General features: G+C 40.8%; 1 protein-coding gene across 1 annotated transcript; it reads right to left on the reverse strand.

The window, feature by feature from the left end:
* Window positions 1-21,356: 21,356 nt before the first annotated feature.
* Window positions 21,357-24,006, reverse strand: LOC139868291 (uncharacterized). Its single transcript, XM_071856619.1, has 5 exons — window positions 23,945-24,006; window positions 22,085-22,351; window positions 21,940-22,016; window positions 21,467-21,624; window positions 21,357-21,363 (listed from the first exon to the last, which is right to left on the reverse strand). Exons 1-5 carry the CDS (start codon window positions 23,982-23,984, stop codon window positions 21,357-21,359), a joined length of 549 nt encoding a protein of 182 aa, XP_071712720.1. The 5' UTR covers window positions 23,985-24,006.
* Window positions 24,007-24,868: the final 862 nt, after the last annotated feature.

Below are 24,868 nucleotides of genomic sequence, written 5' to 3' on the forward strand. Positions count from 1 at the left end.
TATAATGGTACAAAGATCAAGGCAGACGATAACTTGGAGACAATTAATTAAACATGCATAGATAGTGCGCGTGACGCGCTTAAAGATTGTCATTACAAATTTCAAAAATGCGCTAAACAAGGCGCGCTGACAAATTTCCAAGTTCTTCAATACCAATAATAAATATGGCCACATGCTCTGTCCTCTCTCAACTTCTCATCCTTGTATTCTTCGAACTCGTAGTCCACGCCAGCAATTTCATCTCCCTCGTCATTTCCAGCTCCAGAAGAGCCGGCCCCATCTCTCGTCGCCTTTGCCTCAGCTTGAATACTTCGAATATGTGGATACCAGTCAAATAGTGTTACAAATCAACGAAAGCGCGAGTATGTGTGCAGGTGCACTCTAATATGCGTCTTATGTTTCAGATTATGTAAGATTGTGCTCATTTTAATGCGGTAAGCGTGCAGACTGGTTGTGCGTTTATTGCATTTCATCCAACGAAGTATGCAAGCGCCCACTTTGCTGTAAAGCAGCTACGCGTGACCTGTGACTTTAATTTTCAAAACGATTTATTATACATGTTAGCGTGTACCCGTCGAAGTCGAAAGTCCTCTGCGGTGACTTTGGACTTGAGTGTGGCTTCTCCTAGCGGGGTAGGTAGTGTTATGATCCTTGGTAGAGACAGGTGCTGATGGCGAAATGTGATAGCGCCGGTTGCCCGAGGATATCATCGTATTCCGATTCGGCGCGTATCACTCTGAAGTCGACCACCTTCGTGTGCACCCTGTTCTTGTGTTCATTGTCTCGCAAAGTTAACGCTGCCCCAAGTATCCCCTTCGACCATGCGGGGTCCCTACTTATCCCCCCTGAACTGCTGTTTTACTTTCCTCAAATTGCGCTTCACGGTGTAGTTTCGGTTCTCGAAACAATGAAAGAACATGACATTGAGGCACCTGCTAGTATCGATGATAATTTTGTCAATGTGTTGAGTGCATTCAGACATATAACCTTCCACCACTAGAGGGGCGCATTTTCTTTCGAAAATGGGCTCGCGCGGGAGGTGCGCCTTCAGGGTCTCATACGGCAGCAGTGGTTCTTTCTCAACCCCATTTTTCTTCTCCTACGAGAATACGTAAATGACGTTATCTTTCTCAACTCCTTCGCTCTCCTTCTTATACCCTCCTAATTCATACTTGCCCGGCTTCAAGTGTTTCAACTCTTCGCGTTTGAGGCACGCAACCACCTTATCAACCAATGCTTTGCAGCGACTGGTTTCATGCCCGAAGTCATCGTGAAAGTCGCAGAATTTGGACTTATCATGTCGCGCGTACTCAGACATGCGCACGGGCTTCTCAAACGTTTTAGAGATTGGCTCAGTCACGTAGATCTTTTTCAGACTCTTTGTGAGGCTCCTGATCAAAGCTTGCTTATTTTCCCTGGTGTCATTGTCCCTATTTCGATGATGTTGCTGGTTGTTGTTGTTGTTCCCATGGTGGTTTCGCTGGTGCTTCCTATGATTGTGGTGATTATTGCTGTGGTGGCGGTAGGGGCTAGAGTCATGTTGGCTTCTCCCGAAACCACCTGATTGGCGCCCACCCCTGGGTGAATCGTAACCGTCGAGCCGACCATTCCCTGAATTCCTATAACTCGAGTATCTCGTGATGTCTTCTTCAGCGCGCATGTGTTTGTGCGCTTCCCTTATCGCTTCTGCCAATGTCTCTGGAGGGAGCTTCCTTAACCTTCACCACAACGTCAGGTGGCGCTCCCGACAGATCCCGTGTATGAAACCGGATACCTTTAATGACTCTGCGCAGTCGGGAATTCTAGCTACCTCTTGGCAATACCTGTCAATGAACTGCCCCAAGGACTCCCCTCTCTCATGCTTGATGTCATGACATTCAACATGCGTCCTTCGAGTCGCGCGCATGTTATGAAAGTTAAGCAGGAAACGCGTCCGGAGATCATCATAGTAGCTTATAACTGGCGCTGGTAGGTTGTTAAACCACTGTCGAGCCACGCCCTCAAGTAGCAGCGGGAACTCCATGCACTATGTCTCGTCTGCCCAGCGCTGGTTTCGCGCTATACCTTCATACTTTTGCAAGAAGTCATCTGGGTCTTAGAATCCATCATAGTACCCCAACGTTATCGGTATCACGGGTAGAGGCGTCGAGATGTGGTTCAGTATTTGCAATGAAAACTTCCCTCCAGTGGGAGCTGTTTCGAAAGAGGGTTTGACAGGCTCTCCTTTCATTCCTGCATACAAGTTTTTAATCATGAGCTCGGCCTTTCTAGGTTGCTCAAACTCATGCACCATATCATCTGGTGCGTCGTTCATCAAAGCGTAGATCATATTTGCTTGGCTCTGGGCGCGTTGTTCGCGTGTTCGAGCCGGTGACTCTGTGAATGCACCTCTTCCTGCAGACGAAGTTCCATGTGCAACAGTAGTAGCGCTAGATCCTTGGGTATTTGGGGAGGTATCTCTTCGAGGCGACGGTGAAGGACGCGCGCCCTGTGAACCGGCAGGACTGCTAGTGTGGCTAGGGCTATTGCGCGCGGATTCAGTTGTTGGGTAGATGGGTACGAATCCCGTGCTTGTGGTGTTCGAGGCCCACGGTATTGGCCTAATTGCTTCCGGAGTCTTGAAGGACGACGCGGATGCGCCAGGAGGAGGCATCCGGGAGCCCCTTGGTGGTACGTTATCAGAAGTTCCTACCGGTCCCTTGGCGGCTGGCTTAGGTCCTGTGGGTGAGGTAGCTCTCGCTTGAGCGGGCTTTGGTGTTTCCTGCTTGCTGGCCATCTCAATACCTGTTACTGTATATCAAAGGGAAACAAGCGAGTTGTTAGTGGACATACAGAAAAAAGATCAAATCAAAATCTTTTAACTTGAGTGTCCCACGGATGGCGCCAAATGATCAAGCATTAAATAATCTGGTAGGGTTCGGTCCATGCTTGACATCGATAAGAGGGGATTTAAGGGTCAATTGAGTTTAACTCTCCGGTCCGGAGTACCGTGAATAACCCCTTGCGAGATGAGGATCTCAACAGGGGTGGTTAAACATAGACCTACCATCGGCGGGTAGACCGGACATCGATGGCTCGCGCTAAGTGTTAGGGTTTATGTTCATGGAATGTTACCTGTATATCAAGAATGTCTAGTGTAAGGCTATGAGTCCGGTAGCGCGGGTATAATTGCACTATGTGCTGATGTTCTCTGAATATATGTGTGTGAAAGTGAATTCCAAGATGCTTTGTTCTGTGGATGAAGTCTTGTATTTATAGGATAACCTTTCTTGTCTTCTATCGCCACGTAATAAGGTTAAAAGGATCGTGGCCTGCAAATAGTACGTCTTCAGGCGAGCTGATCCGACAAAAGTAAAAAGTGTTCTTGTCGGCTCAGACCTTGTCTGCCAGGTGTCCTCTGCCAGGTACAGCATCACCCGGCATATGTGCGCTGATCATGCGCGCCGATGGAACTGGCGATCCGCTATGAGCATAGCGCTCTATTCCTTAACGCGCGACCTCGTAAGTCCTTGTGGCGATGATGTTTGATGCGCTATACGATCTAGTCGGGTATGCGTATCATTAGTAGCATTGGATAATTTGGCTTGAAAACTGGAGCAAGCCTGCGGATGACAAAGATCGTCTTTATTGCATTATGGTGGCGTACTTATGGACTATGTGAAGTATCATCTTCGGCCCAACGTTGAAGAAATGTGATTTGTTTATTCTATATGTAATTTTTTTCTATTTTTGGGTTAGATATAAAGGTAAATGTAACATTTCTAGAAATACTTGGTTTATTAAGCCGATGTAATTGCTTTTTTTTTGTTTTCCCTCCTCTAGCTTCTTACTAAAGTGAGATTGTTTATAAAATGGCCATTTCAAAAAAAATATATGATAGTAGGAATTTTTAGCGACTTTATTATAAACATATTTAATGATACCGCAGCCCGCATGCGCATGTAACATACACACGGGCATGCGCTATGGTGCGTATGCGGGGTGCTCTCATGCGTCATGCGGCATGCGGATCCGTATCTGGTCCCTTTACGGCGGTTGCTTAGCTAACAAGCAAATATCTTTTCCATAATTATATCCGTGATTCGGGGGAGATGGTTATGGAAACGATTATCACTATCCTATGACGGTTCTAGAATTAGGGTTTGTCTATAAATACAAACCCTAATCGTCGTTAGCAACATACCACGTTACGTAGCCATCTTCTACCACACATCCTACGTAACTTATATCCTCTATCATCTTCTAAAGGTTAACAGGTTAGTTCTTTATTAACTGGTACCTACAACCTTGCTTGGGGCCTTCTGATCGACGGACGTCATCGAAGGTGGACTTAATCACTTGGCCACCCCGCCGACATCATCATGTCGGCCAGGGTTATTCACGGTAGCCGGACCGGAGAGCCACGTTCTAAGATCCTTAAACCCCTCCTTTACGTTGAGCAAGCATGTTAAGACCCCTCGGTTAAAATATGCATGATCAAGTGGTGCTTTCATTGAGAGTCGAATTAATTCAAAACTGTTTAATTGTTCTTTCTTTTTAGGTTTTGAATTATGATTCGCTATTTACAGAATTTTTTTTTAATTTTTTTTTTTAACAGTATCATGACTTCCGAGGAATCATCGGAGCATACTCAAACAGCAATTCAACACGCGCCGTCTGGTAGTCAGCAAACGCCAGTTTTGACTACGGAGGCGGCTGCTCAAGCAGGGTACACAATGTACCCCCCACCTGTATCCGGCGAACCCTTTCAGCGGTTTAAGCCGGTATATCCGGATGGGGTTACACCGCCAAGAGCAAACTCACCAGTCACAACCACGCGGTTGGATTTTTCATCGGTGGATCCAAGGGTTATCCCGATAAACGCTGGTGGCGAAACCATGGGACCACATGTAGTTTGCTGCGGCCAGGTACCTATTTACAGTACCACTGTTTCGATACCTCTGCAGACGCAGACTATTCAGCAAAACTCGTCGTTTACACCCCTGTAACCTTGGCAACCACCGCGCCCAGTTTCTCAATTCTTAACCCCTGCGGATGCGCAGGCGTTACTTAACAGCTGGGGATTTGGTGTCATTCCAGACGCAAACTCTCATTGGGCGCCAATAACAGCGCAACAACAAAGCACAGCGCAAACGGTTGGGCTCTTGAGTGTGTATCCTCAGTTTTCGCAGGCATCTGCGCCACAGGTCTCGCTCCCCTTACAACCTGTGTATTCGGCATCTTCAAGTAATCCCTCTTTTCCAACACCGCAGCCGTGGGTATATCCGCAGATGCAGGGTCAACCTTGGCAAAATATTCAGGGGCAGGCTAATCTTGCAGGGCAATTTATGCAGGCCGCACCCCCTGACATGGTTCACTTATTTTCGCAGCCTGACTTCGTTCAGGACATGATGCGGCGTTTCTTTGTGGGTCTAAAAGGGGATCCTGTTAAACCACCTTTCGAGCTACCGACTACTTTTGACAAATTTCCTCCGCACATAACTGCATATCCGTTTCCAGCAGCACCAAAGATACCTGGTACGCTAGGTACTTACAATGGTTTGTCCGATCCGGATGACTTTTTACAGCGCTTTGAGGGTGCAATGCGCACTCAAGGTTGGGTGGATCCGGTTGCGTGCCAAATATTTCCAATGACCTTGCAGGGCATTGCTCGCGAATGGTTCAATAAACTCCCGGCGGGCAGTATTGCCGGATTCATGGATCTGCGAACAAAGTTTTTATTGCAGTATCAGAATCAAAGACCACGCAAGCGCACTCACATTGAATGCCATGATATTACGCAGAAATCCAAGGAATCTTTGGGAGAGTATCTCACAAGGTATACTAATGAATGTTTGCGCATTCCAGATCTCAAGCCAGAACAACAGATATCAGGACTCATACATGGCATCAATTCAGAACGGCACCCAACGCTAGTCAAGCGTTTGCGTCATACGGTGCCAACAACTTACGCTGAGGCGCTTAAAGAATGTCACGATTATATGCGGAGTGGCGAAGATAACGATGTTCCCACAAGCAGCTCGCGAAATGAAAAAAAGGATGATGATGACCGCTCACGAGATCAAAACCGCGGAAATAATTCTCGCGGGCGTTACCATAGTGGCGGTCCTATCAGAAGTGAAAAGGGGAGATCTAATGGCAATTATCGAAGCAATAATCAGCGCGGCATCAACAATCAGAACTATGCACTTCTTAAAAGCTTATCCAAAACGCCCAAAGAAATTTTGGCGACGGAGCCAGTATGCGCGACCTTCGCGGTCCCAACTCCGCTTACAGAATTTGGTAAGCGGGATAAGACAAAGTATTGTGAATTTCACGATGATTACGGGCACGATACGAATAGGTGTAAAAACTTGATGGAACGGGTACTGGAGGCGCTCCGTGCGGGTAAGTTGGATCACCTCAAACCGCCAAAGAAAGATAAAGGGAAAGCCGCAGAAGAGGGGTCAAAAACTAAAACCTTCGCGTGGCAGAAAGTGGATAAGGCCAAAAATGCTGATTTAACCATTAACATGGTTGACGCAGAGAAATTAGGTCAGCGAAGAAAGTATAACGATCATCAGGATTGGGAACTTCTTCAAATCACTTTCCCTCCTGTGATGTCAATTGACAGGGTGAATGAACCTATCATTATCAAGTGCCGCATTCCTTCTTGCGGGGTGCAGGTCAAGCGCATGCATGTCGACACTGGGAGCGGCGTTGACATTATGTACGAGCATTGCTATCAATTTCTTCCCGAACACGTGAAGGCGCAGCTACGTCCGTCTGATATCACGCTGTCTGGTTTTTCCGGAGAAAGCTCATGGCCCGTGGGACGGATAGAGTTATTAATAGAGCTCGAAGATGACAAGAATCCGCAGTTAATAAGGAACGAATTAGTTGACTTTTATGTGGTTCGCTCGACTTTGCGATATAATGCGCTACTGGGAAGAAATTTCATACGGCGTTTTAACATCATACCTTCGGTAGTGCACGGTTTGATTAAGTTTCCTACTAAGGGAGGAGTTGCCACAATGGCGTCACATCAAACGATTGAGATATGTGCGTCAGTTGTGCAAATTAACATCCCTAGCGTCGGGGAGCAGATTGCAAGCAGTGCGGTCATTGCTAATCGCTTGCATCCAGATAAGGGTATAAAAATCGGCGCAGGTTTATCAGCTGAAACCAAGGCTAAGTTACATGGTATATTGTCCGCAAACGCAGATGTTTTCGCATGGCGCGAATCAGATATGACAGGTGTCCCGCGGGACATTGCGGAACATAAATTGAATGTTAATCCATCGCTCACACCTGTTAGACAAAAGAAGCGGCATATGGCTTTAGACCGCAGTGATTGGCTATGCGCAGAAGTAGACAACCTTGTCAAAGCAAACATTCTACGCGAAGTGCGTTATCAAACATGGGTTGCCAATCCGGTGTTGGTGAAAAAGGCTGATGGTAACTGGCGAATGTGCGTTGATTTTAAAGATATTAACAAAGCATGTCCTAAAGACAATTACCCTCTCCCGGAGATAGACTGGAAGGTTGAATCTTTGTCTGGATTCAGATATAAGTGCTTTCTGGACGCATACAAAGGTTATCACCAAATTCTAATGGCTGCGGAAGACGAAGACAAGACTGCTTTTCATACGCCGCAGGGTATTTATTGTTACACAAAGATGCCTTTCGGCTTGAAGAACGCGGGCGCGACCTATCAGCGTGTAATTGACGCAGCATTCAAGCCTCAAATTGGCAGAAATCTTGAAGCGTATGTCGATGACTTGGTAATCAAAAGCAACACCGAAGAAGACATGCTCGCAGACATCCTAGAAACGTTTGCGTCTCTGCGAAGGATCAACATGAAGCTTAATCCGCTTAAATGTAGCTTTGGAGAGGAGGAAGGCAAGTTTCTAGGTCATGTGGTGACAGCGCGGGGTATCAAGGCTAATCCCAAAAAGATTGAAGCTATTGATAATTTACCATCTCCGAAAACAAAGAAAGATGTGCAGAGTCTCACTGGGAAGCTCGCAGCAATCACGCGGTTTTTGTCAAAAGCCGCAGAGCGTCAGCTACCATTCTTTAACACTTTGAAAAACTGTTTGAAGAAAAAGGATTTTGTCTGGACTCAGGAAGCAGAATCAGCCTTTCAGGAGATGAAAAAGGTGCTTGCAGAGTTTCCAACACTTACTGCGCCAGTCCCTGGGGAGACGTTAACGCTGTACCTTGCGGCATCAAAGGAAGCAATCAGTTCAGTTCTCATCGCAGACCGCGAAAAGGTAACTTATCAATTTACTTGCATTATTTATTTCGCAGAACTTTAACGCTGAGGTTTTCTCAGACACAAATGCCGGTCTACTTCGTAAGCAAGACGCTGACATCAAGCGAAGTAAACTACTCACCAATAGAGAAGTTAGTATATGCGCTTGTCCATACAGCGCGGCGTTTACGCCGATACTTTCAAGCACATTCGATTGTGGTTCTAACTGATCAGCCAATCAAACAGGTTGGTACATGATTACTTTGCGGCAATGACCAGGGTTACCGCATTGACTAACGCAATCATTTTATTTCATTCAGGTACTGTACAAGCCCGAGATTTCTGGCCGAATGGCCAAGTGGGCAGTCGAATTGGGAGAACATGAAATAAACTTTTCTTCACGCAGTGCGGTTAAGGGTCAAATACTTGCTGACTACCTAGCAGAAATACCTGCGGATGTCGAAGCGTCAGCAGAACATCAAGATCCGCCCGCACCTGTTCTATCACCATGGGAATTATACACCGATGGTGCGTGTAGCGCATCTGGCGCAGGCGCAGGTGTAATATTGACAGGTCCAGGCGGTGAGGAACATACGTACGCACTGCGGTTTAATTTTGCTGTCACAAACAATGAAGCAGAGTATGAGGCTCTGCTAGCAGGTATGCGCATCGCGCATAAGCTAAATGTTAAAATCTTGCACGCTTACGTGGATTCAAAGCTGGTATGCAATCAAGTCTGCGGAGACTTCGAAGCGCACGACATTGCTATGCAACAATATTTATCGCTTGTTCATAATCTCGCTGACCAGTTCGAGGCTTTTCAAATCTCGCACGTAATGCGGGGGCAAAATAAGAAGGCGGATGCGCTAAGCAAACTAGCTGCCTTGGCTTTTGATGATATGGATAAGAAAATTCTAATAGAGGAACTCAACGCAAAATCTATTGTCATGATGCCTCTAGTGGCACCGGTTGAGGAATCAAGCCCAACGTGGATGACGCCCATCATCGCTTTTTTACGGGACGGCACTTCACCAGCGGACTCCTCTGATGCGAAGAAAGTCCGCACAAAGGCACCGCTTTATGCCCTCGAGGGTGACGTCTTGTATCGAAGAAACTATTTGGGACCGCATTTAAGGTGCATAGGTCCGAAAGAGGCAGAGGAAGTTATACGCGAGGTGCATGAGGGTGCATGCGCCCTTCATTCGGGACACAGGTCCATTGTGTAAAAAATCATGCGGTTAGGTTATTATTGGCCTACTATGTACGCAGACACGGCGCGTATTGTCAAGCAATGCGAATCATGCCAAATACATGCACCTATCAGCAGGGCACCTGCGCATCCAATGATACCGGTCTCCTCACCATGGCCATTCTGCAAATGGGCGATCGACATAGTCGGACCATTCCCCAAAGGCCAAGGTAATATTGCCATTCATTTGCTAAATATGCTACTTACGTCATTATCTTACGCATACTCTGCACACGCAGGAAATGTCAAATTCTTAATTGTTGCAATCGATTACTTCACGAAGTGGGTCGAAGCGAAACCGCTGGCAACAATTTCAGGGAAAAGAGTGCGGAATTTTGTATGGGAAGACATTGTCTGTCGATTCGGCATACCCAATGAAATTGTTAGTGATAACGGTACACAATTTGCCGGCGATCCTTTTCGCAGTTGGTGTGCGGAGCTTAATATTAAGCAAACTTTTACTTCAGTTGCGCATCCGCAGGCGAATGGCCAGTGCGAAGTTACCAACCGAGATATAGTTGCTGGAATCAAGGCAAGGTTGGGTCATGACCGCGTTGGTTGGGTGGATGAGCTTCCAAAGGTTTTATGGGCGCATAGAACCACACCCAAAGCAAGCACTGGTGAGACTCCGTTTAGTTTGGTTTATGGGTCATAAGCTGTTGTACCCGCAGAGATTGGGGTACTGATGATGTAGCGTGAGGGTACGAAATAGTATTATTTTTAATACAAAATATGACACAAGTTTTATTAATTTACGGATGGGATATACCTAAACCTTGCTACAACACTATAGGCAGTGTACCTAATCGTAGAGTAGTGTAGTTTTTAGTAAGTCCGGTTCGTTCCACAGGGAGCTGGTGATACTTACTATATTTTTAACTATATTTATACAAAATATATATAATTATATAAGTAGTAATATTATTATAAAAGGGAGGTTTTACCGTTTAATGACCGGTTTGTCGATTCTATATTTTAAGCGTAAAGATAAATGACGATAATTAAAGTGCGTAAAATAATGACAATAAATAAAATGACAGTAAATAAAATTGCGAGTAATAAAATGACAGTAAATAAAGATACGATGAGAAATATAATAAAAGAATTATGCTTATTTAAACTTCCGTAATCATGATGTTTGACGTGTTGATTTTAATTTATTACCATGGGTTAATTGTCCTTTGTCCTGGTTTATTTGATACGTCTATCTGGTTTTTGTCCATAATAGTCCATCGGTCATAAAAATAAAGTGCGAGTATCCTCGTCAAATTACCCTTATACCCGAAGTCAAATATTCCAACTGATTAAGGATTTAAACTGTGACGCAGTTATCACTTCTGTCAACAATTACACCAGTTATCACTGTATGTAATCCACCCCTGTTTTAATTAGTTTATGAATATTAATTCATCCACTTGATCAGAATGAATAATCAATTACCCAACCCAATTGATTAATTAAATGATTATAACAGATTCCATATGAACATCACTAAATAGGACAACCATAATCATTATTAATTATTAGGTTAATTAATTTGAAGATAGGTTCGACAGACTCCAATGAGTTGTCACTCAATTAGACAATACCCCCCATCTATTAATAGTCAATAGTTCAATTTTCACAAGTGTCGGTCTTTTGCCCAAACCTTAATTATGGTCCAAAGTTCAATAACCCCTTCTTAATATTTTAGCCCAACATCACGATTACTTCGGCTCAAATAAGCATAATAATAACTTAGTTACGATACATTAATGTAAAAAGGTTGAACATAACTTACAATGATTAAAAATAGCGTAGCGTTACACGGACAGAATTTCGACTTACACACTCAAACGATCTCTATCATAAATCTTATTATTATCATAATTTAAAATTAAAATTAAGATTATTGTTATATCTTATTAAGTTAACATTATGATAGAGATATAGAATATAGATATTGATAATTGATATTGATAAATAAGAAAAAGATAGAAAAAGGTGTGTTTTTACATTACGATTACAAAGCCTTTTATAGGCGAATTTAGAAATTGAATTTTCACTTATGACCCCTGAACTATGCTCAATTAACAACTTTTTATTATTTAATATTATTCTTATTATGAATTATTTAAATATTATATTTTATTCTTGTGCATAGTTGACTCGTAATTTTTACACCGTTGCGTCGAGCGTTGAAAGTTGACTCTGGTCCCGGTTCCGGATTTTCGAACGTCCTTGCGTACAATTTTATATTTTGTACTTTGCGTTTTGTAACTTGTACTCTTGTCATTTTTAGACGTTCCTCATCAATAATTTGAACCTTTTTGATTGTATCTTGTACTTTTGAGCTTTTTGGACCTTTGTGTCTTCAATTCGTCGTTTTCGCCTTTTATCTTCGCACTTATTTAAAATAAACGAATATTACTTGAAAATGGAACAATTGCAACTAAAATCTTGTCTTTCTTGGGGGATTTTGCTATGAAATATATGTTCCTTTTTAGCCTTATCAATATCCCCACACTTGAGCGTTGCTTGTCCTCAAGCAATACAGTCTTGAAATAATATAATACATCACACGAATCACTTCTTTATTCTTCACACTTTGTACATCAGTGATTTTGATAGAGCGGTATAAACAATGATAGTAACGATATGGTTAAAGGTGGGTGTGTCATCCACAGTTGCCTTGGGTTTAGGACAACGACACTTGCAATCAAATAGCCGATTTACTTTCGGTTTCCAAAGCAAAGTGCACATTTGAAAGGCGGTTTACAGTCCCACATGACTATAAAAATTTAGATCCTTTAAGGAAATTGGATCTTTATGAAAACATTTGATCTTTTGAAAATTCAAGCTAGATTTTACCCTAGACAAGTTTTCTGATTTGATCCATCATCGGTGTTGCAAAATATATTTGTAGATCAATATTTTGGCTAAAACTTTTAGGTTCGTGTAATCCACTGCTATCCCGGTATCGGAAAGTACACATCCAGTTTACTTGTTCCGTATATTATCTTTCGGTAAACTACCGTCCGGTTGTAAAGGAAAGCGATGAACAAGAAACTGTTAAGGCAATGTCCCGTGACATGCTTTTAATTATGGTCTTTTAACGTGTCGGATGCTAGAACTATCCTTGGTAGGAGCGATAGTAAAGATCATCCTATGATTTTTCGGTCTGGCACAAGGTCCTGTCTCCGACCATGCTATGCAACCACCGTTCTTACGGTTGACACCCGATTTGGTTCAGGTGACCTAATGAATTCCAGGTGAATTCCTAGGATTTTACGTTCAATGGTAATGAACGCATTGAAAATGGGTTTTCAGAAAACAAATCGGTTTGTATTTTTGATCAAAATATTTTCTCGTTCAAGCTCGAGTTTAGATATCATTGAATTCCATGAGTTTGAATTCTCAATCTTTAAGGTCAATCTCAAGGATTGAGTAATATCAGTCTTAAAAGCTGATTTTTAATCTTTAAGGAGATTATCCTTTCTGGGGATCTGATTCATTAGTCTTATCAAGCTAATTTGCACGGTGCCTCCCCATTGTACGAGATAAATCCTTCTCATGGTTAGGATAAATCTGACCACTTGGCGACCCTGTTTGATGCTGAGGTCCGTGGATTTCCTGCTGATTTTAGAGATGACTTTTCTAGATTTTTCGTCAACCTACAGCTGGTCTGGACGACAACTTCTTGACCTAAATCAAGAAGCGCGTGTCTTTTTCGGAAGACTTTACTTCCTTTTAATGATGGAATTGATTCATCGTGTAGATCCATCTTTCTTTCAAATATATTACAGTAAACCGGGTAAAACTGATTAGTATCATCCAAAACAAAAGTACCTGCAATAATCTTGTACAAAGATATGTGATAGATAATTTTTAATTGAATAACTTGGTACATTCTCCCCACACTTAGTTTCTTTCTTTGCCTTTTTATTCTCCTTTATTCCATTTTAAATGAATTCAAGCATTTTAGGTTGTTTCTCAATTTATGTCCTTTCCGAGGTAACGATAATTTCGGCATTAACACCTAGTTTTATCGTTCATAAATATGTATAAACATGATTTTGAATTCATTTAGTTAAAAAATTTTAAAATTTTCATAATATTTAGAAAATAAGCCAAGTATAAACCCGAGAGAATTTATAACCCTTCCCCACACTTGAGATCATGCAATGCCCTCATTTGCATGAAATCAGACTATAATTATTAATTCATGAGGGTGATTAGTGTAGAAAAGTGATTAAAAATACCCAGTTTGTAATTACAAAGCTCGTCGAATGATAGATGGCGCGCCTCATCGTTCATTCCTTCATTTATTATATCACATTTGTTGTTTTGCATCTTGTCGTCAAAATCAGTACCTTTTGCTGAACTTAATGTTAGTCTTTAAAAGTGCGTTGTTTTACCCTGTTGTTTACATGATAAAATACGAACATATATACATATTTTTAAAGTTGGGTATATTACCCCACGTTCAAAAATTTATAAAATCAAATATATTTTTTTTTGGCATACTTTAAATCAATAAAATTAAAAATAATGATGAAAAAATTTTTCGCCCCGCCCTCGGGTAAAGTAATTTCGGCTCAACGGCCTAGTCTTCAACTCACGACGAATTTTAGAAATCATTTTTTTTCAACTTAATGAAATAAAGTAAATTTTTTTTTAAATTCACACAAAACTTAAAAAGAAAACATATTAATTTCATATAAAACCTAAAAAACAAAAAAAATTCAGAATGGGGGGAGAAAACTAGTTCTTTAGTGTCTGCTAGCGGAAAAGACCAATCGAATTCCATTCTCGGAACTACACGAGAACAGAACAACTAACTCCAAACAGCATTTTCTTTTTAGAATATTTGAATCTCCTCACACTTAGGTAGATGTGGTGTCGAAATTGTGATTAACTTCATCGTCAATTTCTCTTGGACCATAATCAACTTGCATATCTGTGACTTTTGCTTTAAGCCAGTGACCAGCTTTTTCCGTAATATCCACAAATTCAACTAGCTTCGCCTTTTCTTTAGGCGACAGATTGGATACTAACCGGTTATATAACCTAAAGTTTCCCTTACTTTTAGCATCAATAACCCGTTTAAAAAGTTTCTTCATTGAACTGTTAATAATGGGGTTATTTAATTTCGTATCAACTATGGGGTTCTTTATTATCAAGTCATCATTAGGTGTTACTTCATTTTCCCCACACTTAGGCGTTCTATTATTGTTAAGCATTACCGTTGGAGTTGGTAAAACAACATGGTTCTTACCAATCGTTTTTGTCGGTTCAACGGTTTTGGTTTGTGGATATTTAGACTTTCGAATCATAAAGGTGATCGATTTCTCATCACTACTAAGTGTCATTCTACCGTTTCTTACATCAAAGAACGCCCCGGTGGACGCTAAGAATGGTCGACCTAAAATTAGAGGAATGTTTGAGTCCTCTTCTATGTCAATGACAATGAATTCGACTAGAAAGGTTAAATTACCTACTTGAACGGGTAGGTTGTCAGCAATTCCAACTGGGTGCTTAATGGTTTGATCAAGGAGTCGAACACTCATATCCGTTGGAGTTAACTCACCTACACCTAATCTCTTATATAATGAAAGAGGCATAACACTCACACTTGAACCTAAATCTGCTAGTGCATCATACATGACACAGTCACTAAGTAGACAAGGAACAATAAATTCACCCGGATCACCTACCCTAGGTGGAGGATTTGGTGGAACTGTCTTCACCGGGTTTACTTCTACTGTTTTTGTTTCTTGCACTTTTTTATTCTTCTTCTTCTTCTTTCCAGAGGTATCACAAACTTTATTACCTATTACTTGCTCATACTCAACTCCTTTTCTTGGAAACGGGATGGGTGGTATGTATGGTACCACCACTGGCTTTACATACTCGGGTGGTGGTGGTGGTGTAACTTCTTCATTGTTACTTACATCTAAAACTTTCCCATCTTCTGGTATTGGTTTTTCAGAATTTGTTGATATCATGTTAACATTTTCATTCCGAGGATTTACTTCATTATTACTCGGTAGCTTTCCTTGTTCCCTTTCACTCATCAATCTAACAAGAGTACCTACTTGTTTTTCTAGATTCAAAATGGAAGCTTGTTGAGTTCTAAATGACTGCTCAAACCTCTCATTCGTTTGGGTTTGAGTTTCAATAAATTGTGTTTGAGATTCAACTAGCTTAAATACCACTTCTTCCAGATTTGACTTCTTCTCGTCGGTTTGTTGTGGTGGTTTATACAAGCCAGGTCTTTGTTGATTGAAAGTGTTGTTTTGAGTTGGTTGGTTATTCGGACCTTGTTGGTTATACGAGTTATTGTCGGGTCCTTTTGGATTGTAAAGAATGTTTTGATTTCGATTGAAGTTTGGCCTTGGCGGTTGATAATTATTCTGATAACTATTTTCCAGCCTTTGGTTCATGTAGACAACATTCTCACGTTGTTCCATCGTTTGTTCAATGTGACAGTCTTTCATTAAGTATGGTCCACCGCATTGCTCACAACTGATTCGTATTGCGTGAATATCTTTATTCATCTTTTCCATTCGTCTTTCGAAAGCATCTATTTTTGCAGAAACGGAATCAAAGTCATGGCTAGAATCGGCTCTAGCCGCTTTAGATGAACGAAAAATATCTTTTTCTTGATGCCACTCATGAGAGTGGGAGGCTGTGTTATCAATAATTTTGTAAGCTTCAGTTGCGGTTTTCTTCATAATGGAACCACCAGCTGTTATGTCGATGTCTTTTCGTGTAGCAACGTTGACACCTTGGTAGAATATTTGTACTATTTGATAAGTGTCTAAACCGTGTTGAGGACATCCTCTCAACAACTTTCCAAATCTTGTCCACGCCTCATATAGAGTTTCATTTGGCTTTTGCGCGAACGTAACAATTTCTCCTTGAAGTCTCACGGCTTTGGATGCCGGAAAGAATTGTTTAAGAAATTTTTCAACTAAAACATCCCATGTGTCAATCGCCCCTTCAGGTAACGATTCTAACCAATCTTTGGCTTCTCCCTTTAAAGTCCAGGGAAACAACATGAGATAGATCTGCTCATCTTCCACTTCTCGGATTTTGAATAGTGTACAAATTCTTTTAAACGTACGAAGGTGTTCGTTAGGATCTTCATTCGGTGCACCACTGAATTGGCATTGGTTAGTTACCATGTGTAGAATTTGTCCTTTGATTTCATAATCTGGCGCATTAACTTCTGGCTTAATAATGGCGTGACCTTGGCCCGTGCGTGTGGCTCTCATTCGATCTTCCATACTTAGAGGTTCCGTTACTTCCATAATTGAATTTGTTGAATACGAATCACTAGAGGATTCTGATTTAATGGTTTGTAGCTCAGGAGGAATAATTAGTGGTTCAGGATCTTGGAATTGTCCTTGAATATGCTCCGGGTTCTTAATTATGAAGTCGGGTTCAAAAGATGGATTATCGGAAATTTGAGTTGGAGTTCTTGTTCGACTAGATGACGATTCTAAAGAAAAATCAACGGCGACAATATTTGCTAGATGTCTTGATCGAGTTACAGGTGGTGAACGTATGAAAGGTGGTGAACGTTTTGCTCGGTGCATTCACAGAATATCCTATTAGTTATAAAAATAAGAAAAACTTATATAAGTTGTCCAATCAATAGACTTTTCTGATTTTGCCCACGTTTCGAATAGCCAAAAGATGCAGCAGAGGGGCAGGATTCGTTTGGTCTCAATATAATTGAGTACTGTTTGGCTCCAATAACCCGGTCCACGTACAAATCCAACTATTACTACGAACCAGAAAATTTTGATGTCTATCAATTTAACCACTTAAAATAAATTTTCGTAATTTTAAGAAATTTAGAGAAGAAGTAGAAAAAAATCTAAGTCCTAAAAACTAGAATGGCGAGAAATAAGAAAGAAAAAGATTGCGCGTCGAAAAAGGTCGAAAAATAAAAAGGTCGAAAAATAGGCGTCGAAAAATAAAAATAAGAAAGTAGTGCGAAATACGGCGTCGTAAAATTCTAAAGCACCTAAAACTTAATCTAAGGAATAAGCACTTAAGGGATTTTACGGCAAAGTCTAAAAATTCTAGAAGTAAAAATAACTATGGCAAAACTAAACTTAATACTAAAAGTTGCGACTATAGTCTAAAAATCTAAAGGTAATAAAACTAAAAAAAAACAATTTTTTTTATAGACAAAATCTTAAAAAATATATATTTTTTTTTAATAATTTTTTTTTTTTTTTTTACGTTTTTTTTTTTTTTTTTAAGTTTTTTTTTTTTTTTACGTTTTTTTTTTTTAAAACGAATTTTTTTTTCTAAAAAAAAACGTTTTTTTTTTACAATTTTTTTTTAATTCATTTACTATTCATGAATAGTAAATGAAATGAAATTAATTAATTTACTATTCACATGAAAGCGACATGATAGAAATTATTAATTACAATTTACATAATATACCCCTGAAGTATTTAATAAATACGACTTTTTAAAACTTTTACCATTCAAAATATATTCTAAAATATTATTATATTATTATATTCTATTTCAATATTATTATATTATTATATTATTATATTCTATTTCAATATTATTATATTATTATATTTTATTTCAATATTATTATAATTAAAAATATAGCGTTTTAGCGCTCCCCGGCAGCGGCGCCAAAAACTTGATGATGTAGCGTGAGGGTACGAAATAGTATTATTTTTAATACAAAATACTACAAAATATGACACAAGTTTTATTAATTTACGGATGGGATATACCTAAACCTTGCTACAACACTATAGGCAGTGTACATAATCGTAGAGTAGTGTAGTTTTTAGTAAGTCCGGTTCGTTCCACAGGGAGCTGGTGATACTTACTATATTTTTAACTATATTTATACAAAATATATATAATTATATAAGTAGTAATATTATTATAAAAGGGAGGTTTTACCGTTTAATGACCGGTTTGTCGATTCTATATTTTAAGCGTAAAGATAAATGACGATAATTAAAGTGCGTAAAATAATGACAATAAATAAAATGACAGTAAATAAAATTGCGAGTAATAAAATGACAGTAAATAAAGATACGATGAGAAATATAATAAAAGAATTATGCTTATTTAAACTTCCGTAATCATGATGTTTGACGTGTTGATTTTAATTTATTACCATGGGTTAATTGTCCTTTGTCCTGGTTTATTTGATACGTCTATCTGGTTTTTGTCCATAATAGTCCATCGGTCATAAAAATAAAGTGCGAGTATCCTCGTCAAATTACCCTTATACCCGAAGTCAAATATTCCAACTGATTAAGGATTTAAACTGTGACGCAGTTATCACTTCTGTCAACAATTACACCAGTTATCACTGTATGTAATCCACCCCTGTTTTAATTAGTTTATGAATATTAATTCATCCACTTGATCAGAATGAATAATCAATTACCCAACCCAATTGATTAATTAAATGATTATAACAGATTCCATATGAACATCACTAAATAGGACAACCATAATCATTATTAATTATTAGGTTAATTAATTTGAAGATAGGTTCGACAGACTCCAATGAGTTGTCACTCAATTAGACAATACCCCCCATCTATTAATAGTCAATAGTTCAATTTCCACAAGTGTCGGTCTTTTGCCCAAACCTTAATTATGGTCCAAAGTTCAATAACCCTTCTTAATATTTTAGCCCAACATCACGATTACTTCGGCTCAAATAAGCATAATAATAACTTAGTTACGATACATTAATGTAAAAAGGTTGAACATAACTTACAATGATTAAAAATAGCGTAGCGTTACACGGACAGAATTTCGACTTACACACTCAAACGATCTCTATCATAAATCTTATTATTATCATAATTTAAAATTAAAATTAAGATTATTGTTATATCTTATTAAGTTAACATTATGATAGAGATATAGAATATAGATATTGATAATTGATATTGATAAATAAGAAAAAGATAGAAAAAGGTGTGTTTTTACATTACGATTACAAAGCCTTTTATAGGCGAATTTAGAAATTGAATTTTCACTTATGACCCCTGAACTATGCTCAATTAACAACTTTTTATTATTTAATATTATTCTTATTATGAATTATTTAAATATTATATTTTATTCTTGTGCATAGTTGACTCGTAATTTTTACACCGTTGCATCGAGCGTTGAAAGTTGACTCTGGTCCCGGTTCCGGATTTTCGAACGTCCTTGCGTACAATTTTATATTTTGTACTTTGCGTTTTGTAACTTGTACTCTTGTCATTTTTAGACGTTCCTCATCAATAATTTGAACCTTTTTGATTGTATCTTGTACTTTTGAGCTTTTTGGACCTTTGTGTCTTCAATTCGTCGTTTTCGCCTTTTGTCTTCGCACTTATTTAAAATAAACGAATATTACTTGAAAATGGAACAATTGCAACTAAAATCTTGTCTTTCTTGGAGGATTTTGCTATGAAATATATGTTCCTTTTTAGCCTTATCAGGTACCAACGTTCCGCATACAAAACTTTGATGAGCAAAATAACTCTGAAGCTCTGCGGGAAAATCTTAATCTGCTTGAAGAACGCAGACTCTCTGCGGCTGTTAACGAAGCAAATAACAAGCAGAAAATCGCAAAGTATTACAATCAGCGTGTGAGTTCACGCACTTATAAGTGCGGTGATTTGGTTTGGCGCCAGAACGATGCAAGTCATGCGGAAGATACTGGGAAACTGGGACCTCGTTGGGAGGGCCCATACAGGGTAGCAAAAGCAAGCAACACCGGGGCATACCATCTAGAGACATTAGATGGCAAACCTGTGAAACGCACTTGGCATGCGACGTTATTGAAAAAATGTTACATGTAGCTAGATGGACTTGATCACTCCAATTTGTTTAGCACATTATTTTATTTTTCATCCTTTCGGATATGTCGCAGTTGTAATCATAATTAATGCCAAATAAAAATAATTACATGCGCATACTTTTGTTGTCCATTTATATTTTTTGTATGCGTTTCCTGCCTACTTAAGGGGTGTCCTCTAGCCCCCGTGCGGCAGAAGCCTGTTTGGTTACAAGGCTAGACAATAACGGCAGGCGAAGGGAATTGGTTTTCCCCTAGCCAAGCGCCACGCAGACTAGATGGCTGCAAAGTCGACTTTAAAAAAAAAAAATACAAGCATTGGTTTGCTTGTGCGTAATCGCTCTCGCATTGGTTTGCTTGAGGAACTCCTAAGCATAAAAACATTGGTTTGTTTTTAGTTGCGTTTGCTTACCATACAACTAATAGTGCACCTCTAGTACATGACAAAGCAATAGCGCAGTAGCTTTTGAGTCTAAATTGTTAAAGGTAAGTTAAAATATTGGTTTATTTTACGCAGTACCATCCGCATACGCATAAGTTGTGGTTAACTATGCGCATGCGCATGCGGTTCATAATTTGTTTTGATTCGCGATATATAAACAAGGATATCACGCATGCATAACAGACAAACATATATACACATCCAAATAAATTATTACATAAGTAATTGTTTCACATGCCTGCCCAACATGGGACTTAGGGCTCCAAAATACATTTACAATTACCTGCCTAAGATTAGGGCTTACGGCACAAACTACTCTAGTAATCCTCCTTCAAAAACCCATCAAGCGGCATCGTCGGGTCAGCCGCAAACGCATTGATCAAAGGGATAGGGATGGACTTGATTGCCTCTTCCGCCTCCAGCAGCGCCGCGGCCGTTCCCTCCTTTAATTTCTTTTGGACAATGTCGGGGAACGGTGGAGTTAGGCCGCATGCCTGGATCACTTCCCGCACAGCCTTGTTCACCTCATGGTCCTTGACCGCATCGACATAGGCATTAAACCGGTCGGACACGGGCTCGGAGTCCATCACTTTCTGCGCAATTGCGGGGAGTGCGGTACGCAGCTTTGTCATATCTGCCTCGGCCAGCTCGCGGTTGGTAACCGCATCGTCCCTCTCCCTCGTCACCTTTTCCAACTCCAGCCTCACTCGCTCAGTTTCCCCCTTTGCCTGATCAACCGCACCCACAAGCTCTTGATTCTTTTTTCTTTCTTGAATCAAGAGGGTCTTGGTTTCAGCCGCAGTCAATTCAACAGCTTTGCGGGCCTCCTCAGCAGCGTCCCTGTCCTTCTTGACCTGATCTACACCCGCCTGCAGCAAACCCAACTCCACCTCTTTGCGCAGTGCAACATCGTATAGGCTGGAGGATCGACGGGCTTGATCCGCAAACATCCCAAAGAATACCAGCCCGTTCTGGACAAAGGCGTTGAGCGCCTGGTTAAACGGCAGCGCGGCCAGTTGCTCGCGGAACTCTGCTGGGAAGATTTGCTGCAAGAATGCAGATTGCTCCGCAGCATTTTCTGCGGAGGACTGGCAAAGTTGGCGGAGGTTGGCAACACGGAAGCTGCCTTGCGGAGGAGGTAATGTAGACTCAGACTCGACGGGGATCGCCTTGTCTTTGGATGTGGCAGTGGCCTGCAGCTCGGGGTTGACCCGCGGTGTTGTTGGCTGCGTCTCCTCCACATGCTCTGCAAAATACTCAGATTAGTACGCAGATTTTTCTACGCGGTATACATGCGAAAAAATAAACGCTCACCATTAATGGGGGGAGGTAGGTCTGCGGACCGCGGCTCGATGGCAACAAAATTGTCGTTGCGCATATCCTCCAGCTGCTTAGGAGTCTTCTTCTTCTTCTTCTGAGCCTCGGACGTCCCAGCCGCCTTGCGTTTATTGCCTGACTCCGCCGGCGTTTCCTCCACATGTTCGCTAGCAGCTGCCTGCTCTAGCTGTTTGTCCACATCCTGCTTGCGGAAAGAGATCCCAGCAATCTCCTCCGCGGTAAGCACCTTCTTCATCCTCATCTCTGCAAACAATAAACGCCTGCGTTAGAAAATATACAAAAATTTATGTAAGTACGCGTTTATGCTATTCCTACCCTTTCCATCGGGGCCAACTATGGCCGGCCGCACATCCTCCCAAGGACAATACGCGGAGATCTTCCCCAACCGCAGCATAACATTACCATACGAACGGTGCACCAGTTGTGCGTTGACGCACTGCTTCAACAACTTTTTCTCCTCGTCATCCAACGCTGGCATCTTGTTCACATCTTTTTCTACCTTCTCGCACCAAATGAGCGTCTGCGGGAAGCCAGTGCCTACTACGGTCTGGTCGACGAAGAAAAAAGTTTCTTTCCAACTTCCCGCATTCGATTTCGGGGTTTTTGTGAAATTTTGGCGTGCGAAGAAGGTGAACCAAGATTTATGGTGGTTGGCTAAGCGGAATAGGTGGCAAAAAACCTTCACCAATGGTACTGTGTTGAGTGCAACACACCACATCTCGAATAGAACGATTTTGCCTATAGCATACGGGTGCAATTGCCCTAGCCCTACTTTGAAATGATCTAGTACGCCTAAAAAGAAGTCGGTGGGTGGAACCCTAAAATTACCATGCTTAAAAGCATGTTCGTAGATCGCCACCTTATTCTCTGGTGGCTGATGGGCTCGCTGGCTAGGCAGTGGTGGTACCGGATTGTAACCCGCTAGAGGGGGGTATTGCTTAACTAAGTGGTCGATGTTTTTCTGGCCTATGTTGGACTCTACATTCTCTACGAAAGTTTCATTAGCTTTGGTCATTTTTAGATGAATGGAGAACGACTGACCTTTAAATGACGATCGGAATATGACGGAGTTGATCGGAATTGATAGGATTTGGAGGCGAGAGCGTATTTGGGAAGCTTGACACCGGAAAAGTGAAAATGTGTGTGATTTGGGGCTATTTATAGGCAAGATTGGGGGAGCGTGGGTTGGAATGGTGTGATCGTGGCCATATACGTGTAATGCAATCGACGGGTAGCATTTGCTGATCGCGCGTGGTGTCAGTTAAGAATGATTACAAACACGCGCGTGGTTCGCACGCGCCTGCGGCACTGTTACTTTATGTCTTGTCAGCCGAATGGGCTTCTGCGATTGTGACAGGCATCGAGGCGCACGCGAGGACATTAAATGCTCGTCGTCCTTTTGTTTTCTCTTTTTCGCTTAATAGTTTGATATCATATGACTTGCGTCATATAACATCAAACTGGGGGGACTTAATGATACCGCAGCCCGCATGCGCATGTAACATACACACGGGCATGCGCTATGGTGCGTATGCGGGGTGCTCTCATGCGTCATGCGGCATGCGGATCCGTATCTGGTCCCTTTACGGCGGTTGCTTAGCTAACAAGCAAATATCTTTTCCATAATTATATCCGTGATTCGGGGGAGATGGTTATGGAAACGATTATCACTATCCTATGACGGTTCTAGAATTAGGGTTTGTCTATAAATACAAACCCTAATCGTCGTTAGCAACATACCACGTTACGTAGCCATCTTCTACCACACATCCTACGTAACTTATATCCTCTATCATCTTCTAAAGGTTAACAGGTTAGTTCTTTATTAACTGGTACCTACAACCTTGCTTGGGGCCTTCTGATCGACGGACGTCATCGAAGGTGGACTTAATCACTTGGCCACCCCGCCGACATCATCATGTCGGCCAGGGTTATTCACGGTAGCCGGACCGGAGAGCCACGTTCTAAGATCCTTAAACCCCTCCTTTACGTTGAGCAAGCATGTTAAGACCCCTCGGTTAAAATATGCATGATCAATATTTATGTTTATTAGTATTACTATTAGTATATTTAGTATTAGTATGAATTATGAACTTAGAGATTAACTCAATTGACTTGAAATTTTTATCTAAGTTAAAATTGATCCAAAATCTATTGATATGATTAGATAAGCACACCTAGATCAAGTCTAGTTAGCATGTTTTGAATAGGTTTAATATAATCAACCCGGTAACTCAAGCGGGTTAACTCAACTCGAATTGCAACCTCTAAACAAAAGTCATCCACAGTTGTTAATGAACGTTCTAACAAGTACGCTGTGTTCTCGAGTTTTTTTTGGTGGAAAAGAATGGAGTGGATATGGAAGGGGAGAATAATGATAGAAAAGAAAGTAATATAAAATATGTTACATAGATGTATTCTAGAGTTAATTTGAATGTAATGGAAAGGAAAATAAATACAATATACAACTTTACCATTGTACCTATTTTATGAAAGCAAATTAGTAATTTAGAATCTCAAATTAAAGTGGAACTCAACTGTGGAAGTCAAGATATAAATAAAGATGCATAACAACCGAAATCTATTTCGGTGATTCGATCATCGATCAATACACAAACTTTTTACTAATCTAGTCATGTATCAAAATATTTGTTGACTTTTAGTCAAAAGACAAGAATTAACAAGCAAATATAATACAGTATTGTAATTGTATATACAAGTTCATGTGTGAGCATCGTAGAGGCAAAAAGAACAAAGATT

This window comes from Rutidosis leptorrhynchoides, chromosome 9 (genome assembly GCF_046630445.1).
Source record: "Rutidosis leptorrhynchoides isolate AG116_Rl617_1_P2 chromosome 9, CSIRO_AGI_Rlap_v1, whole genome shotgun sequence".
Lineage (NCBI taxonomy): Eukaryota > Viridiplantae > Streptophyta > Magnoliopsida > Asterales > Asteraceae > Rutidosis > Rutidosis leptorrhynchoides.

Excerpts from the sequence above, each read along its gene's own strand:
- LOC139868291 (XM_071856619.1), bottom strand. The coding sequence starts at position 23,984 with ATGACGTCCGTCGATCAGAAGGCCCCAAGCAAGGTTGTAG. Across the intron at positions 22,017-22,084 it reads CCTACCTCCCCCCATTAATG|AGCATGTGGAGGAGACGCAG; the intron begins GTGAGCGTTTAT and ends AGTATTTTGCAG. Across the intron at positions 21,625-21,939 it reads CTGCCACATCCAAAGACAAG|GTCAAGAAGGACAGGGACGC; the intron begins GCGATCCCCGTC and ends GGTGTAGATCAG.